The 19,877-nt window shown below is 56.7% G+C and overlaps 1 protein-coding gene across 1 annotated transcript in view; it reads left to right on the forward strand.

Moving 5' to 3' along the window:
* Positions 1-19,877, forward strand: part of Ccdc40 (coiled-coil domain containing 40) — a 29,775-nt gene that overhangs the window by 1,809 nt on the left and 8,089 nt on the right. Inside the window, exons 2-15 of the mRNA XM_042670009.1 lie at positions 717-804; positions 1,755-1,921; positions 2,607-2,690; positions 2,766-2,985; positions 4,485-4,642; positions 4,769-4,891; positions 7,140-7,261; positions 9,285-9,528; positions 9,619-9,801; positions 13,099-13,344; positions 14,175-14,388; positions 15,515-15,684; positions 16,042-16,133; positions 17,413-17,533. Of these exons, the coding sequence (XP_042525943.1) occupies positions 717-804; positions 1,755-1,921; positions 2,607-2,690; positions 2,766-2,985; positions 4,485-4,642; positions 4,769-4,891; positions 7,140-7,261; positions 9,285-9,528; positions 9,619-9,801; positions 13,099-13,344; positions 14,175-14,388; positions 15,515-15,684; positions 16,042-16,133; positions 17,413-17,533 (2,232 nt within the window). The remainder of the gene's footprint in view (positions 1-716; positions 805-1,754; positions 1,922-2,606; positions 2,691-2,765; positions 2,986-4,484; positions 4,643-4,768; positions 4,892-7,139; positions 7,262-9,284; positions 9,529-9,618; positions 9,802-13,098; positions 13,345-14,174; positions 14,389-15,514; positions 15,685-16,041; positions 16,134-17,412; positions 17,534-19,877) is intronic.

Below are 19,877 nucleotides of genomic sequence, written 5' to 3' on the forward strand. Positions count from 1 at the left end.
TGTGTCTGTGGTACTGAGGAATGGAACCCAGGGCTTCATGCATGCTCTACCACTAAGACACATTCCCAGCCTGTGTTTTATTGTTACAATAAAGATGATATGCAAGCCAGATACCAGTGGCTCATACCTGTTATCCTAACTAGTCAAGAGACTAAGATGTGAGGATCAAAGTTCAAAGCCAGCCTGGGCAGGAAGCCCATAAGACTCTTATCTCCAATTAATCACAGGAAAAGCCAGAAGTGGCATTGTGGCTCAAGTGGTAGAGTGCTCATCTAGAGCAAAAGGAGCTCAGGGACAGTGCCCAGGCCCTGAGTTCAAGCCCCAGGCCTAGCAAAAAATCAATCAATCAATCTATGGAGGATTACAGCTAAGTAAGTCAGGTAATGAGTACATTTCATTTTGGACAGTGGCCCTCCTTCCCTCACACTTCTTGCTATTTAGTGGTTCATTGGAGATAAAAGTCTTAGGGACTTTCTGCCTGGGCTGCTTCGTTGATCAGATCTCAGCCTCCCAAGTCTCTAGGATCAAAGGCATGAGCCACCAGAGCCGGCATAGGTTCTAGCTCTTAAAAGTTCTGCCACCTCCCAAAAGCTCCTCCCTAGGGACCCGGCCCTGGGGGCCCATGGTGGGGGCAGGGGGCCCACAGTGGCACCACATCCACAGTGCAGCAGTCCCCAGTAATTAATAAGAACTAATTAATTGTCCCCTTGCCACAGACCTTCCCCATGGGCCTGGAGCACCGCTTCAGACTGAGCCTCCAGAGCAGCTTGTCATCTGAGATGGACCAGAACCTCCTACAGGCAGGTATGCTGACACCCCCCAGCCCCAGCCCCAGCCCGGCGCTGGCTGCTGCCAGCATCCCTCCACGCAAAGCAGGCTGCCCCTCCAGCACCAACGTAAACACATCAGCACTGCAGAGAGCATTTACTAAGAGCCCACTTAGTCCCAACAGTCGGCCATGTGCAGAGGAGGACCTGCAGGTCATTCAGAAAGTTGTCCAGGTAACAGGCAGCACAGGGTCATCATCAAGAGTCCACAAGAGCCACATGCAGGTGGCTCACACCTGTAATCCTAGCTACTCAGGAGTCTGAGATCCGAGGATCACAGTTCAAAGCCAGCCCAGGCAGGAAAGTCTGTGAGACACTTATCTCCAATGAACCACCAGAAAATCGGAAGTGGTGCGCTGTGGCTCCAGTGGTAGAGCGCTCGCCTTGAGCTGAAGAACTGAGGGACAGCGCCCAGGCCCAGAGTTCAAGCCCCATGACTGACCAAAAAAAAGAACAGAGCTGGGCACAGTGTGTCACTCCTGTGACCCCAGCACTTGGGAGGTAGACAGGAGGATGGCAGTTCAAAGCTAGCCTTGGCTTACACATTTGCATGACTGAGTCTCAGTGATGAGGCGCCTGATGCCTGCCTGTCCTCTCCAGTCACACAGGGAGGCACAGCAGATCGCAGCACAGTAGGACTGGGCGCAAGACAAGACCTTACCTCAAAAATAATCAAAGCAAGAAAGGGCTGGGGGCATGGCTCGAGGGGTGACACACCTGCCTACAAGGCCCTAGTTCAATGCTCAGTGCCTCCAACCACAAAGCGCAGATAGAATGGGGGGTCCCAAGGCGTGCTCCCAGCCCTTGCTTGGCTTCTCTGGTTTTCCTTGTTTTAGATCCATTGCACTGCCCGTGGGTGGGGCCAGCTTTGCTGCCACCTCCCCCAAAATATGATGCTGCCCGGTGACGTTTGCCCTCCTCCCTCAGCTATGCCCTCCCTGGGGCCCCAAGGCCAGAGTGATTCCCTGGAGGCATTCCTGGCTCGGATCCAGCTCACCCCTGAGGAGGCGGCCCTGGTGGGCGCGGAGGAGTCCGAGGGCAGCGAGGACATGGGAGACGATGGGTCCCGCACGGTGGTTTTGGACCCAGACCACGTAAGATTCCCGGGACTTGCTTTTGCCCTGTGTAGAAGAGTCACTCGGGCCGTGTGGTCTTCCAGCCCCCTGGTGCAGATCTGCCCGCCACAGGCACACCTAGCCCCTGCGTCCTACCCGAGGGGTTTCAGATCCCCATGCCCAAAGCGTGCGTCCCCCACGTCCGCTTGCTGGCCTGGGCCTGGGAGGGTAGGGGTGGGCAGCCCTGGGCTCCACAGCCTTTGTGTAATAAGGAGAAGGACTCCAGGCCTTGCTTCCTAGTGGAGTCTAGGGACACACTCATTGCCTTGAAGGGGCCTTTTCTCATTTGCCCCCGCCCCCGCCCCCGCCCCCGCCCGCCCACTCGGCCCCTGGCGAAGTCCAGCTGTGGTCTGAGGGAAAGCAGGGCTCACCAGGCTGCACAACGTCACTGGACGCTGACACCCTCCGGCCCCTGAGAAAGGGACCGCCTGCGGGAGCTGGCCTGCCTTTTCAGCGGGACCCTCAGCCCCACAGTGCCTGCAGGAGCCCAGGGGGTACCTTGAGTTTGTGGCTTCCAGAAGAAAAATACCAAGAAGATAGGGGGCACAATTGCTGCTGGAATCGCACACGCACACACGCGGAGGGGAGCCGTGGCCCCCGCACACACGCGGAGGGGAGCCGTGGCCCCCAGGCGGGGGCTGACCGCGGCGGTCTTGTGTTTCAGCCGCTGATGGTCAGGTTCCAGACCACCCTGAAGAGCTACCTCAACCGGCAGATCGAGAAGCTGAAGCTGGAGATTCAGGAGCTGGTACGCGGGGTCCCAGCTGCCCAGGCCCGGACAGGCCCCGCCTGCGTCCTCCTGACCCTCTTCTCCTGGGCGCAGGAAGTGGGCACCAAGCAGAGGCGGAGCCAGCGTCAGGAGCTGGGCGTGAATCTCTACGGGATCCAGCAGCACCTGGCCTACCTGCAGATGCAGCTGGAGAAGAGCCACGACCGCCACTCCCTGGCCTCCTGCGAGAGGCGGCAGAAGGAGGATGAGCTGCAGGAGCTGCGTGCGCTCTACACCAAGACCTACGGGGAGGCCAGCGAGGCGCGCAGGAAGCGTGCGTGCAGTCGGGGCCTGGGGTGGGGGATTCTAAACCATCCTGAGGCGCTGGGAAGGCGGCTCAGTGGTAGAGCGCTTGCCTGACATGCATGAAGCCCTGGGTTCCATTCCTCAGCACCACATAAACAGAAAAAGCTGCAAGTGGCACTGTGGCTCAAGTGCTAGTGCTAGCCTTGAGCTGAAGAGCTGAGGGACAGCACCCAGGCCCAGAGATCAGGCCCCACGAACAACAAAAAATAAAACCGTCCTGAGGGAAACAGCTGGAGCGCATACACATCCAGTTGTTCTGGGAAAAGCCAACTGGAGCCAGGTGCTGGTGGCTCATGCCTGTAATCCTAGCTATTCAGGAGGCTGAGATCTGAGGATTGCGGTTCAAAGTCTGTTGGGGCAGGAAAGCCCATGAGACTTATCTCCAATAAACCACTAGAGAACCGGAAGTGGTGCTGTGGCTCAAGTGGTGGAGCACTGGCCTTGAGCTAAAGAGCTGAGGGATAGTACCCAAGCCCAGAGTTCAAGCCCCACGACCAACAACAAAAAAAACAAACAACTGGACCTGGGGGAAGGGGGAGAGGGAGGTCTCTAGACCGCACACTCTGGATTTGCTGCTGGCACCAACTAGCGGTGGTCATCCACACCCAACACAGGTGCAAACGGGGAGTCAGGGGTGCGGGGCCACAGGCCCAGCCTCAGTCAGGGGTGTGGAGAGAGTAGAGAGAGCAGACAGAAAGGAATTTTATTTTCCAGTCCTGGGGCTTGAACTCTGGGCCTGGGCACTGTCCCTACGCTCTTCAGCTCAAGGCAAGCGCTCTACCACTTGAGCCACAGCGCCACTGCTGGTTTTCCATGGTTTATTGGAGATAAGAGTCTCATGGACTTTCCTGCCCTAGCTGGCTTTGAACTGTGATCCTCAGATCTCAGCTCCCTCAGTAGCTGGGATGACAGGCGTGAGCCACCAGCACCCAGCTGAATTTGAATTTGGTTAAAGGAATTCGTTCCTGAGGGTTTATGGAACTTTTGGGTGGGTAGGCAGTGCAGCCTCCTGGAGGCCCAGCCTCTAGGGCGGCCTCCCTCTCACTGGCCACAGAGAGAGAGCTTTGGTGGAGCTCAGCATCCCTTTAGCATTGGGGTCATGGGGCCTTGGGCCTCTGTGTGAATTTGCTCGCTGTTAACTGGTAAGAAACCTGTGAAATAGACACAAGATTTGGTCATTCAGCCCTACTCATACAGCAGAACATGTTGTAGTTGGTGAGTGTAGATTGTATACCTCTCTCTTTTCTCAGTCTCTATTTCGCAGCAGAGTCTGGGTCTTTATGGTTTAAAAGTCATTCTCAGGCTGGGTGTGGTTACACAGGCCTGTAGTCCCAGCTCTCGCAGGCTGAGGCCTGAGGATCTTGAGTTAGAGGCCAGCCTGGGCTACACAATGGAGGCAGGGTCCCCTGCCCCATGCCGGAGGGAGGGGTCGAGGACAATCCTGAGCGCCCCTCCTCTCCTCCCCAGTGGCCACCCTGCAGACGGAGATGGAGAACTTGGCCCTGAACCTCTTCTACATGCAGAACATAGACCAGGACGTGCGGGACGACATTTCCGTGATGAAGCAGGTGGTGAAGAAGGCAGAGATGGAGCGGATGCGGGCTGAAGTGGAGAAGAAAAAGCAGGTGTTTACGCGGCCCCTGGGGCACACAGCCCCCGCCCCCCCCCCCCATGGGCCTCAGCTGCTGCCCGGGGGCTCAGGCCGGGCTGTGCTGACGGTAGGTCTTCGCTTCTCTCTGCCCCGCCCCCAGGACCTGCACGTGGACCAGCTCACCTCGCGAGTCCACCAGCTGGAAGAGAACATTGCCCTGCTAGAGGCTCAGTACAGTGCACAGGCCCATGACACCCGGTGTCTGAAGGAGGCGGTGAACGAGGTGGGTGTGCGGCCCCACCCACGGCCCACGCACCAGCCAGCGCACACACACCCACACAGTGCCCGCACCAGCCAGCGCACACCCACCCACACAGTGCCCGCGTGTCTACCAGCCAGCAACACAGCCTGGGCCGGCCCTCCTCCCACTCCCAACAACAGCTGGATGCCCCACAGAGCCTCAGTTTGCCCCCCCCCCCCCGGAATGGCCAGCAGGTGGGAGGAAGGCCAGGCATCCAGACCCCACCTGTAAATTAACTAATGTAATGGTAAATACTCAGGGTGCTGAGGATTGAAGCTCAAAGCCCGCTTAAGCAAAAGCCCATGAAACTCTTATCTTGAATTAGCCAGCAAAAAGCCATAATTGGAGCTATGGATCAAGTGGTACAGCATCAGCCGTGAGTAAAAAAGCTAAAGGACAGCATCCAGGCCTTAAAGTTCAAGCTCCAGCACCAGCAGGCATGCATGTGTGCGTGTGCGTGTGCGCGCGCGACAATAGTCAGGGTAATAAGGGGCTGGAATTGAGCCAGGTGTGGTAACTCATGCCTGTAATCCCAGCTACTAAGGAGACTGAGATCTGAGGATCCAGATTCAAAGCCAGCCCAGGGAAGGAAAGGCCATGAGACTCTTATATCCAGTAAACCACTCAGAAAACCAGAAGTGGCGCTGTGGTAGAGTACTCACCTTGAGCTGAAGAGCTGAGGGACAGTGCCCAGGCCCAGAGTTCAAGCCCTACAACCAACGAAAAAAAAGGCGGGGGACTAGAATTGGGTACCAGTGGCTCACACCTTAATCCTAGCTACTCAGGAGGCTGAGATCTGAGGATCAAGGTTTAAAGCCAGCCTGGGCAGGAAAGTTCATGAGACTTTTATCTTCAATTAACCAGGAAAAAGTCAGAAGTGTAACTGTGACTGAAGTGGAAGAGTGTTAGCTTTGAGTGAAAAAACTCAGGGACAGTACCCAGGCCCTGAATTTAAGCCCCAGTACTGTACACGTAAACACACACACACACACACACACACACACACACACACACACACACCACAAATAATAAAATAAAAATCCACCATTCAGTGGTTTATATCAAGGATCTTTTTTTTGGGGGGGGGGGTGGGCAAGTACTAGGGCTTGAATTCAGGGCCTTGAGCTCTTGCTCAGCTTTTTTGCCAGACCCTTCTTTTCTGGCTGTTTGCTGGTTAACTGGAGATAAGAGTCTCTCAGATTTTTCTGTGCTGCTCAGAAATGTTCTCCTCAGACCTCAGCCTCCAGAGTAGCCAGGATTGCAAGTATGAGCCTCTGGTGTCCTCCAGCCCCGCTGGGACCTAGAGGCCCCAGGCTTCTTTGAAACTGTGTTTAGTTTCCTGGTATCCCTTTGCTGATTTTTTGGTCAAGAAAAGTCAGGGTGAGTGGCTGGGAAAGGTGTTTCATGCCTGGATCCTGGCTACTCAGGAGATGGAGTCAGAAGTATCCCACTTCAAGGGGACTGGTGTAAGATCCCAACTGAACAACACAGTACAAGCAAAATGACCAGGGGCCTGGCTCAGGTGGTAGAGTGCTTGTCTAGCAAACATAAAGCTCTGGGTTCAAACCCTAGTACTCACACACAGGCCTAGGCACAGAGGCTCACACCTGTAGTCCTAGCTCCCTGGGAGGCAGATATAGGGAGAATCACAGAATCACAGTCTAAGCCAGCCCAGGCAAAACGTTTTCAGCCAATCCACCCCATCTTACTAGCCAATAAAAGCTGGCCACTGGGCTGGGAAGGTGGCTTGGTGGTAGAGCGCTTGCCCAGCATGCGTGAAGCTCTGGGTTCCATTCCTCAGCACCACATACACAGAAAAAGTCGAGTGGCTCAAGTGGTAGAGTGCTAGCCTTGAGGGGGAAAAAAAGAAAAGAAAGAAACTCAGGGACAGCGGCAGGTGCTGAGTTCAAGCCCCAGGACTGGCCAAAGAAGAAAAGAAAAGGCTGGGCACTGTGGTTCACACCTCTCAGCTCTTTGGGAAGCACAAATAGGAGGCTGGAGGTCCAAGCCACCCAGGCCCGAATGTGAGACCCTGTTCACACACAGCCAAAATGACGAGGCCAGGGCTACGGCTCCAGTGGTATAGCATTTTGTGGCAAGTGTAAGGCCCCGAGTTCAACCTCCAGAACTAAAGCAAACCAACAGAAGGGTGGAGGTGGAGTAAACAGGACTACTCCCCTTCCCTCCCGCTCCCCCTGCTGGCCTTGGCTGAGCGCAGCCCCCTCCACAGGCAGCCACCGAGATCCACACCATCAGCGTGGAGAAGAAGTACATCCTGCAGCAGTGGTCCACCAGCCTGGTGGGCATGAAGCGCCGTGACGAGGCACACAGGACCATCCTGGACGCCCTCAAGTAGGCCCCGGGGCCCCTGCTGCCCTGGAGGGGCGGGCGGCTCAGAGGGGGGGGGGGCGGGGACCAGGGGTGCATGGGGGCTGGACAGAGGGGCGCACCTGCAGCACTGCCCCCCTCCCGCCCACCTCCTCGGTCCTCTCCGCGCTGCCTCTGGGTGGCTTTCCTGACCGGATTAGGGGAGAGGAAGGGGGGTTTATCTGGGGCAGATCACCGGGTGGCTTTGATCCACCACCTGAGTCGGAAACCCCATCCCAGCTCCATTATTCTGCCTGCCGATCCAAATCCCAGCTTAATTCCCTGTGCGGGGCTGGAGGACCAGGTGGGCGCCGCCGACACCCAAAGCCACCTGGACGATGGGGCCTAGAAACGGGAGGCGGGTCCAGGCTGGGACCCAGTTCCCTCAGTGGCCGGGTCTGGCTTCCCCGTGGCTGCTCATCTCCACCTCCCGGGGCCAGCGTGGAGCGCAGGGCACAGCAGGGACGGGCTCTGGGCACCAGCTGACGAGGTAGGGAGGAGAGGAACAGGACGGGACAAGGCAGGGGGGGCCAGGCCGCACTCGGCTGCCGCCCATCCCCAGTGAAGAGCTCCTCCTGCATCCTGTGTCCTGCAAAACAAGACAGAAACACCTACGGTCATCTTTAGAAAGACACCCCCCCCCCCCCACCGCAGAGATTTTACATGAATAGTAACAGGAATGAAAACATCCATTCCCATCACTCACTTCAGTCAGCGGTGTAAAGCCCGGGGAGCTTAGTGGAATTGTCCAGAAAATTCTGCCTAAAGATTTGCTTATCCCTGAAATATGCAGGGGGAGGAAACCGAGGCTAGCTGCAGACAGAACTTGGGCTTGTTTTCTCTGGCCTGGAGCTCATCATGTAGCCCTGGTTGGCCTTGAACTCTGGATCCTACAGCCTTTGCCATCTGAGTGCTTGGGGTTACAGATGATACAGCTGGCCAGGAAATTGTTATGAAGCTGACTTATCAGTATTTTTCTTTCTTAGTTCTTACTTTGTATGTCTCCTCTAAGAAATATCTGCCTAAACCAGAGTTTTCAACTGTGTCTTCTTTTTTTTTTTGGTCCGGTCATGGGCCCTGAACTCTGGGCCTGGGTGCTGTCCCTCAGCTCTTCAGCTCAAGGCTAGCGCTCTACCACTTGAGCCACTTCCAGCTTTTTTCTTTTTGCTTATGTGGTGCTGAGGAATCGAACCTAGGGCCTCAGGCATGCAAGGCAAGCGCGCTACCACTGAGCCACCTTCCCAGCCCTCAACTGTGTCTTCTGCTAAGAACTTTCTTGTTTTAGCTCTTATAACTTGGACAACGTCATGACACCTCTAGTTTTGGAGTTACTGGGGACTGAACCAGGGCTGGCACCCGGCAGCAGCTGACCTGCCACTTGGGCCCTGCCTCCAGCCCTTTTTGCATTGGTCCCACTTCATGTGATCCTCTTATTTGTGCGCCCAGCCATTGTGTTTCCACTGCAGCTGGGATGACAGGCATGAACTGCTACAACAAGCCATCAGTGGAGATGGAGTCTCTCAAACTTCTTTTTGCCTAGACTGGCCGTGAATCTCAAGCTTCTGATACCCTCCCAAGTAGCCAGGATTCCAGTGTTGAGCCACTGCTATGCTATGAGGAAGTAGTCAGGTTCCGTGTCTCTTGTTGTCCCAAGGCCACTGGCTAAAACCTTGACCCTTTCCCCACAGCACACTACAGTGGCTCTGTCAGAATTGGTTGGTGGAGGACTGGGAAGGGGACTCAGTGGTAGAGCACTTGCCTCACATGCATGAAGCCCTGGGTTCGATTCCTCAGTACCACATACACAGAAAAAGCCAGAAGTGGCGGTGTGTCTCAAGTGGGGGAGTGCTAGCCTTGAGCAAAAGAGGCCCAGGGACAGGTATTTGCAGAAAGTGTGAGCCCTGCGTTCAAACTCGAGTACCCCTGGAATGTCCATGTGCCTGGCCAAGGCCCCAGAGGGCGGTCTGGGGTACACACACAGGACCGCTCCCCGCATCCATTCCTGCAGAGAATCCCTCCATCAGGCCAAGTCCTTGGATGGTGAGATCGAGGCCTACAAGAAATCCATCATGAAGGAGGAGGAGAAGAACGAGAAGCTGGCAGGCATCCTGAACCGCACGGAGACCGAGGCCAGCCTCACGCAGAAGATGACGGCCCAGTGCCTGAGCAGACACGAGGTGCTGCAGAACGAGTTCACCACCTACCGCCTCACGCTGCAGGACACGGAGGACGCCCTCAGCAAGGGCCAAGTGGTGCGGCCGGGGTCCCCGCCCCCGGGCTGCGGCGCCCCACCGGCCCTGGCTGGGGCGCCCCCTCAGAAGTACTACCTTCAACTCTCCCAGGAGCACACAGCAGTCACAAACGAGCTGCACGCCATCCACCAGGCCATCCGCCAGGAGCAGGACTTCAAGCGCCACACGGACGCCTCCATCACAGACAAACTGCAGGAGCACGTGACCTCCAGAAAGTTGACCAAGTACTTCAACCAGCTCCTCCAGAAGCTGCAGAAGGAAAAGACCACCATGGTAGGAAGCTCCCCTCCGGGGCGGGGCGGGGCGGGGCAGTGTGGCCAAGCTGACCTCACCAGACGCTCCGCGTGGCTTCTTGTGGTCAAAGCCTTCTCCTTCCCCCCCCCCTTGTTTTGGCCAGTTAAGGGGCTTGAACTCAGGGCCCTAGGTGCTGTCCTTGAGCTTTTTCCACCCAAGGCAAGTGCTCTACCACTTTGAGCCAGTTTTCTGGTGGTTATTTGCAGATAAGAATCTTCAAGACTTTCCTGCCCAGGCTGGCTTCGAACCATAAACCTCAGAGCTCAGCCTCCTCAGTAGCTATGATTACAGGTGGGAGCCACTAGCACCTGGCTTCTCTTCCTTTTAATTTATTATTTTTTTTTAATTTTTTTTTTTTTTTGTCGGTCATGGGTCATGAACGCTGGGCCTGGGCGCTGTCCCTCAGCTCTTCATCTCAAGGCAAGCGCTCTACCATTTGAGCCACAGCGACACTTCCAGTTTTCTGGTGGTTTTATTGGAGAGAAGACTCTCATGGACTTTCCTGCCCAGGCTGGCTATGAACCTAGATCCTCAGATCTCAGCCTTCTAAGTAGCTAGGATTATAGGCGTGAGCCACTAGGCCTGGCCCTTCTCCTTTTTAAGTTGACATCAATTAGTCATGCCAGGGGGGTTTGGGGTGTTGGTGTGTGTGTGCATGACCACGCACATGCTCAAGCATACATGCTAGCTCTGGGACTTGTACTCAGGGCTTGGACACTGTCCCTAAGCTTTTTGCTTAAGGCTAGAGCTCTACCATTTGAGTCACACACAGTACCACTTGTGGATTTTTGGTTAATTGGAGATAAGAATTTCATAGACTTTCTTGCCTGGGTTGGCTTTGAACCATGATCCTCAGCTCTTAGCCTCCTGAGTAGCTAGGATTACAGGCATGAGCCTGTAATGAGCTGGTGCTAACTTAAGTTACTTCTTATGGAAATAGAAGAAGAAAAGTCAGGTTTAGGGCTGGGAAGGTGGCCCAGTGGTTGAGTGCTTGCCTTGCATGCATGAGGCCCTGGGTTCTATTCCTCAGCACCACGTAAGAAGAAAAAGCTGGAAGTGGCACTGTGGATCAAGTGGTATAGCACTCGCCTTGAGCTGAAGAGCTGAGGGACAGTGCCCAGGCCCAGAGTTCAAGTCCCACGACTGACAACAACAAAAAAAGTCAGGTCTAGTTTAGGACAGTCTTTCCTGTGATCTTGATGTATTTTTTCCTGAATATCTTTCTATACAGACACACACACACACACACACACACACACACACACACACACACACACACACGAGCTACACATGCACGCCCAGGGTCTATTTGAATCCTCAGTCGCGCTGAGCTGTGGCACACAGCAGAGGGCGGGTGCAGGCTGGTGTAGGAGTCAGTGATTGTCTCTGCATAGTTTGCCCTGCTTTTGGCTGGTGATTTGGAGATTGAGTCTTATGGACTCTTTTGCCAGGGCTGGCCTCAAACCATAATCCTCTGGGTCTTAGTCTCCGGAGTGGCTGGGGTGAGCACCTGGCTTGAATTCGGCCCTGCAGCCCTGGGCCTTGACCGGGTTCCTGAGGAAGGCTCAGAGAGGCAAGGTCTCACCTCACAGGGGCTCCCAAAGCCCCAGGGTCCAAGGAGGAGCCCTGCTTTGGACTCCGGTCATAGAGGGTGGGGGCTGAGTCCCCGGGGGTGGGGCTCCTTGCTGTCTCGGTGTCCCCTGAGGGACCTCCTCTGGTTCTGTCCTAAGGAGAGCGGCTGTGCCAGACGCGGCTCTGCCCCTCCTGGGCAGTCTGGGTTGCACTACCACCTCTGTCCAGAAGAGGGCAGGAAGGAGCCCTGGACAACAAATTCCCCTACAATTGCCATTTTCCAACAGATGGAGCCCTGAGGGATCCTGCCGGTCCCCGGAGCCTGTGAGCCGTGAGCCGGTGACAGGCAGGCAGGGCGGGGCAGGGGTGCCTCCAGGAGGAGGAGCACTGGGTGGATGGACCCCCGCAGAGCCAGGGCCCACAGGGCATGGCGGTAACCCAGGATCAGGGCCTGGCAGACTGGACAGGGCAGGGCAGTGAGTGGGGGTGGGGGAGTGGTCTGGAGAGTAAAAGGGGCTCAGGCAGTGGAGGCCCTGCTGGCACCTGGTCTCGGGATGATGTCCACAGAATAGGGCGGGGGCGGGGTCTGTGTTTGACAAGTGGTGGGAGTGGGAGCCCTGGCTGTGGTTGGGGCCTAGGAGGGGAAGCTGCAGGCCCCAGAGCAGATGGGGTGCAGGAGGGCTGGCAGCGGGAGCCCAGAGGCAGTGACAGCCAAGACCACCCACAGGGTGGCACCCGTGGCTCACACCTGTAATCCTAATTACTCGGCCAGCTGAGATCTGCAGGTTGTGGTTTGAAGCCAGCCTGGGCAGGGACACCTGTGAGTCTTTTTTTTTGGGGGGGGGGGGTCGGTCATGGGGCCTGAACTCTGGGCCTGGGAGCTGTCCCTCAGCTCTTCAGCTCAAGGCTAGCGCTCTACCACTTGAGCCACAGCACCACTTCCGGCTTTTTTTTCCTGCTCATGTGGTGCTGAGGAATCGAGCCCAGGGCCTCATGCATGCAAGGCAAGCGCTCTACCACTGAGCCACCTTCCCAGCCCCCTGTGAGTCTCTTATCTTCAATTAACCAGCCAGAAGTGGAAGTTTGGCTCAAGTGGTAGAGCGCCTAGCACCGAGTCCAAGCCCCAATACTGATACACACCCACCAAAATTAGGAGCAGATCAGCTGGGTGTGGCGGCTTGTGCTTGTAATCCCACCACCTGGGAAGCAGAGGCACAAGGATCACATGTTAGAGGCCAGCCCAGGCAGAGTTGGGAGGACCGCATCTCAGTAGCAAAATACATAAACCAAAAGGGCTGGGGGCATGACTCAAGTGGTAGAGCACCTACCCAGAAGTGTGAGGTCCTGAATTCAATTCCCAGCAGCACCCGCCCCCCCCCCCATACAATCATTACCTGCTCTAGCAGCCACAGCCCAGGAGGCGACCCGCAGCCTAGTTCTGTCCCACTGAGCACAGAGGGCTCATGCAAAAGACAGAAAGAAGGCTACATTCCAGGTGACTGCAGCAGGAAAACCTGGCAGTAGAATCAGACAATTCTCTCCCACCCCTGGCCACTGCAACCGCCCCACCCACGCAATGAGCCAGCCCAGTGGCAGGCTTCCATCCGGGTCTCCAGGCCCCAGCAGCCAGCATCCTCCAGGTCTGCCCTCCTGGAGCCTCTTGGGACGGAAGTGCTCACACACGTGCCTTGTCCCCTAATTCAGGTGACACACCTCTCCAAAATCGACGGCGACATTGCTCAGGCCACCCTGAACATCACCAACACCAGCTGCAGGCTGGAAATGCACCAGAAGACGCTGTTGGAGCTGGACAAGGAGGTGAAGGAGGTGAATGAGCTCATCACCAACAGCGAGAATGAGATCTCCCGCCGCACCATCCTGATCGAGAGGAAGCAGGGGCTCATCAACACCTTCAACAAGCAGCTCGAGCAGATTGTGTCGGAGCTGGGGGTAAGGCCCCCGCTGGGACGGATCCTTCCGGGGGCTTTGTTATGAGAAAGGAAGCCCTGGAGACCAGGCTTGGTGGCTCACGCTTGTAATCCCAGCCACTCAGGAGGCGGACATCAGGAAGAGGGTGGGTTGAGGACAGCTTGGGGCGGGGGGCAGTTAGCAAGAACCCCATCTCAACCAATAGGTGAAGCATGGTAGCACATTTGTGTCCGAGCTACATGGGAGGCATACTGAGGACGAGATCAGTCTAAGGCTAGCTCTGGGGAAAAACCAAGATCCTAGGTAAAAAGTAACTAAAAATTAAAAAAAAAAAAAAGTTACGGATCTGTCTCCAGTAAGCATGAGGCCCTGCATGCCAAACCCCAGCACCACCAAAGAAGACAGACAGAAGTGAGCCCTCAGGACACGGTGTCCCAGCACGGCGGGGGGGGGGGGGGGGGGGGGGGGGGGAAGCGTGGGGGGGGGGGTTGCGCCTGACCGAGGCCAGTGCAGGGCATGGTTGCAGCAGGCCCTGGCCCAAGGTGTTACCTCTTCCCCTGGACCACCGCCCTCTGTGGGCATGGTGAGGGCTGCCCACCATTGGAGCCAGCAGTGACCACCGACCACTGTGCCTGTGGTCTAACGAGTGTGGGTCTCTACACCCCCTGGTGCTCACTATGCCGGTAGGGGTCAGGGGTGCACGCTGGGGGCCTGTGGGGGAGAGCCCCCATGTTGGGTTAGGAAAGCAGCCGCAAAGCCCTGTGGGTAGCAAAGAGGCCCCAAGGGACCCCGAGGGCGTGGGCGCAGGAGGGACCCGGAGAACGTTCACCCTGGAGAACTGTGCCGCTCAGGGGGAAGAGATGGGACCCTTGGAGGTGGAAATCAAACGGCTGACCAAGCTGATCGAAGAGCACACGGCCAAGATCACGCAGACCCAGGTGAGCTGGCTGCGCCTGCAGCAGGAGCTGGTGCAGGTCAGCCAGGAGCGCGAGGACCAGCTGGCCACCCTGGACATGCTCAGCAAGGAGCTGAACATCATGGAGCAGAAGAAGCTGCGGACCGACAGTGAGGGCAGGGCGGGGCCCGATGCGGGGTGGGGCGGGGCTGTACAGCCAGGGGCGGGGCTTGGTGCTGTGGGGGGGTGGGGCCCGACGCGGGGTGGGGCGGGGCTGTACAGCCAGGGGCGGGGCTTGGTGCTGTGGGGGGTGGGGCCCGACGCGGGGTGGGGCGGGGCTGTACAGCCAGGGGCGGGGCTTGGTGCTGTGGGGGGGTGGGGCCCGACGCGGGGTGGGGCGGGGCTGTACAGCTAGGGGCGGGGCTTGGTGCTGGGAGGGGCCCGACGCGGGGTGGGGCGGGGCTGTACAGCCAGGGGCGGGGCTTGGCGCTGTGGGGGGTGGGGCCCGGCATGGGGCGGGGCCATGGCAGGCTGCATGCACCTGCTGTTCTTTCCCATCCCTCTGTTAAGAACATCTATTGGGGCTGGGAAGGTGGCTCAGTGGTAGAGCGCTTGCCTTGCATGCATGAGGCCCTGGTTTCTATTCCTCAGCACCACATAAGCAAAAAGAAAAAAGCCGGAAGTGGCGCTGTGGCTCAAGTGGTAGCGTGCCAGCACCCAGGCCCTGAGTTCAACTCCCAGGATGGGCATTTACAATGTCTGCGGTGGGGCTGGGAAGGTGGCTCAGTGGTAGAGTGCTTGCCTTGCATGCCAGAGGTCCTGGGTTCGATTCCTAAGCACCACATAAAGCAAAAAGAAAAAAGCCGGAAGTGGTGCTGTGGCTCAAGTGGTAGAGCACTAGCCTTGAGCTGAAGAGCTGAGGAACAGCACCCAAGCCCAGAGTTCAGGCCCCATGACCGGACCCAAAAAACAAAAACAAATACAATGTCTGGGGTGTTCTGACCCAGCCTGAGCTTGGCCAGGCCAGCTAGTAGCAAGGACCTAGCTTTCCCGCAGACCCTCCTCCACTTCTCACTGGAGGGGCAGCCTGTTCGCCTCCCTCACCCAGTTTTCCCCTTAGCACAGTCTGCAGTTCCCTTCGAAGAGACCCCTTCCTCCCCAACAGACTGGTGATGTGATGGGGGGGGACTGGAAGGACACAGGAGTGGTAGGACCCAGGTTCCTCTCCAGGCCCGACCCCCACTGCCGTGGTGAGGCCCTTCCTCCCCACACCATACCTGCCCCCCATCTGCACAGACAAGATCGATCAGGAGAAGAAGGAACAGAAGGAGATCAGCTGCTACATGAAGGACCTGGACAACGACCTGAAGAATCTCAACGTGCTCATCAACAAGAAGCGTGGCAACTCTGAGGATCTGCAGCAGAGCAACTTCGTGGCGGAGAACGAGTTTGTGCGCACGCTAAAGGTGGGCCCACCTCCCCTCCCGCGTCCCACAGGGAGCTCCTCCCCATCCCATTGACTCCAGCCGCTGTCCCGGCTGGGGCCACAGCTCCACATCCAGTTTTTGGAGATTAACTGGAGAGTCTCACAGACTAATCTCAACCCCTTGAGGAGGTGGGGTTGCAGGTGTGAGCCACCAGCTACATGTCCTTGATTTGGTCATCCACCTGAGAATATAGCTCCCACCTGCCTTTGAAGCACTTTTGGAAGACTCAGAACGTTGGCACACCGCCCAGCCATCTCCATGAGGGTCGGAGGGGGGGGTCCACAACCCCAGTGTCCAAGCCCTAAGCCCTTCTCAGCGCCCCTGCTCACCCTGCAGATGGAGGAGAGAGAGACGATCCAAATGCAAGAGAAACTAGACAAGCTCCTGGAGGAGAAGGAAGCGCTCCTCAACAGCCTGGTGGAGGCCGAGTGAGTGTCAGGCTCAGCTGCACGCACACACTCAGCGAGCTGCACACGTGCACGGCAGGCCACCGCATCGGGGCTGGGAGAGTGGCTCCGGGGCCTGCCCTTGCGGGTGCCCAGACACCCAGCCCTCCAGCCAGTCCACACAAAACCCAGAGGCGTTCTGTGTGGGTGCCCAGAGACCCAGCCCTCCAGCCAGTCCACACAAAACCCAGAGGCGTTCTGTGGGATAAACGTGTGTGCACACATGCAAGCTATCGCCCTGGGGCTTGAACTTCGGGCCCCGGGCACTTTTCTTGAGCTTTTGTGTTCCTGACTTGCCTGCCTGGGCTGGCTTCAAGCCATGATCCTCAGATCTCAGCCTCCTGAGTAGCAAGGATGACAGGCATGAGCCACTGGTGCCCAGCTACAATACTTTTTTTTTTGTTGCCAGTCCTGGGGCTTGAACTCAGGGTCTGGGCACTGTCCCTGAGCTGCTTTTGTCAAGGCTATAGCATTCTACCAACTTGAGACACAGCACCAATTCCAGCTTTTTCTGAGTATGTGGTACTGAGGAATGGAACCCAGGGCTTCATGCATGCAAGGCAAGCACTCGACCACTGAGCCACAGTTCCCAGCCTGTAGGATACGTTTGTAATATATATTTTATTTTATAGTGTCTGATTATGCAAGTCACAGGCACCCGCCTGCTCACCTCAGAAACATGCAAAGGGGAGAGGACAAGCATGTGTGACTCCAGCCCTCCTCCCGCACTGGAAACCCACACAGTAGATTCTCCCTTGGTTAGATGTTAGTAAGACTGTTCCTCAGTGCCCCACATCCCCACCTCCAGCTGGAATGGCTGCTGTACACGCACGGCTGGGGGGCTAGGAGGGGTTGTGTGTGTGTGTGTGTGTGTGTGTGTGTGTGTGTGTGTGTGTGCGCGTGCATGCATGCATGTTCACCGTGGCAGCATCTTTGCAGAACACCAACTGGTCAAAACTTGTGGGGTCAAAGTTCATGGGGCCTGTGTCCCTGGTGACTGACCTGTTAGTAGCATTGACCACAGGGTTATTTGGGCTTTTTTACTTCTGCTTAAGTCAACTTTTATCACTCCTGTGGTTCTAGGTTGACAGTCACGCCCTTGGTTCTGTCCTCCTCCTTTGTCCTCTCTCCCCTTCCTCCCTCCTTGCAGGCCCGAGGTCTGTTGTTTCTAGGGTTGGCAAATCTTTGCTCTTAAGAAGCCAGAGCTGGGCCTGCGGTGCCTGCAGGGCAGGCTCTGATGCCGCCTCTCCTCCTCCTAAAGACACCAGATCATGCTTTGGGAGAAAAAAATCCAACTGGCAAAAGAGATGCGTTTTGTGGTGGATTCTGAGGCTGGCCAGACAGAGATCCGGGCCATGAAGGCTGAGATACAGAGGATGAAGGTGAGCAGCCCGGTGCGGTGCACAGCAGGGGCGGGGGGGGGGGGGCCGGAGAGACCCTGGGTGAGGGGGCAGAGCGAGGGGCATGGGGGCCAGGCCTGAGCATGGGCTGGGACCTCCCCATGGGCAAGGACGCTCCCTGGACAGACAGGCGGGCCCAGCTCTCTAACCCTTCCCTGTCCTTCCTTCTCCCCTCTGGGCCCCCACGTGGCCTGTGACATCCAGAGAGGTTCCCGGTCCTTGGAAGAAACCAGGGCCGCCGAGCACTGGCTGCTCAGGAGTCACGGCATTCCTGGCTCTGGTCCTCACTGTACAAAAGTCACTGCACAGTACCACTGGGTTACGTCACCCACAACATTACAGAGCACCAAAGGACTCACAATGGCACCCCACATCATCACAGAACACCACTGGACACACACCACCACCCACACCATCACACAACACCACTGCACTCACACCACCACCAACACCATCATAAAACACCACTGCACTCACACCACCACCCACACCATCACAGAACACCACTGCACTCACACCACCCATACCATCACACAACACCACTGCACTCACACCATCACCCACACCATCACACAACACCACTGCACTCACACCACCCACACCATCACACACCACTGCACTCACACCACCACCCACACCATCACACAACACCACTGCACTCACACCACCACCCACACCATCACACAACACCACTGCACTCAAACAACCACCCACACCATCAAACACCACCACTGCATTCACACCACCACCCACACCATCACAGAATACCACTGCATTCACACCACCACCCACACCATCACACAACACCACTGCACTCACACCACCCACACCATCACAGAACACCACTGCACTCACACCACCACCCACATCATCACACACCACCACTGAACTCACACCACCACCCACACCATCACACAACACCACTGCACTCACACCACCACCAACACCATCATACAACACCACTGCACTCACACCACCCACACCATCACACAACACCACTGCACTCACACCATTACCCACACCATTACACAACCCCACTGCACTCACACCACCACCCACACCATCACACAACACCACTGCACTCACACCACCACCCACACCATCACACAACACCACTGCACTCACACCACCAAACAAACCATCACAGAATACCACTGCACTCACACCACCACCCACACCATCACACAACACCACTGCACTCACACCACCAAACAAACCATCACAGAATACCACTGCACTCACACCACCACCCACACCATCACACAACACCACTGCACTCACACCACCCACACCATCACACAACACCACTGCACTCACACCATCACCCACACCATCACACAACACCACTGTACTCACACCACCACCCACACCATCACACAACACCACTGCACTCACACCACCACCCACACCATCACACAACACCACTGCACTCACACCACCACCCACACCATCACAGAATACCACTGCACTCATACCACCACCCACACCATCACACAACACCACTGCACTCACACCACCCACACCATCACACAACACCACTGCACTCACACCACCACCCACACCATCACACAACACCACTGCACTCACACCACCACCCACACCATCACACAACACCACTGCACTCACACCACCACCCACACCATCACAGAACACCACTGCACTCACACCACCACCCACACCATCACACACCACCACTGCACTCACACCACCCACACCATCACATACCACTGCACTCACACCACCCACACCATCACACAACACCATTGCACTCACAACACCACCCATACCATCACACAACACCACTGCACTCACACCACCCACACCATCACACAACACCATTGCACTCACACCACCCACACCATCACACAACACCATTGCACTCACACCACCCACACCATCACACAACACCACTGCACTCACACCACCCACACCATCACACACCACCACTGCATTCACACCACCCACACCATCACACAACACCACTGCACTCACACCACCACCCACACCATCATAAAACACCACTGCACTCACACCACCCACACCATCACATACCACTGCACTCACACCACCACCCACACCATCACACAACACCACTGCACTCACACCACCCACACCATCACAGAATACCACTGCACTCACACCACCACCCACACCATCACACAACCCCACTGCACTCACACCACCCACACCATCACACAACACCATTGCACTCACACCACCCACACCATCACACAACACCACTGCACTCACACCACCCACACCATCACAGAATACCACTGCACTCACACCACCACCCATACCATCACACAACACCACTGCACTCACA

This window comes from Dipodomys spectabilis, unplaced genomic scaffold (genome assembly GCF_019054845.1).
Source record: "Dipodomys spectabilis isolate Male_0828 unplaced genomic scaffold, ASM1905484v1 ptg000512l, whole genome shotgun sequence".
Classification (NCBI taxonomy): domain Eukaryota; kingdom Metazoa; phylum Chordata; class Mammalia; order Rodentia; family Heteromyidae; genus Dipodomys; species Dipodomys spectabilis.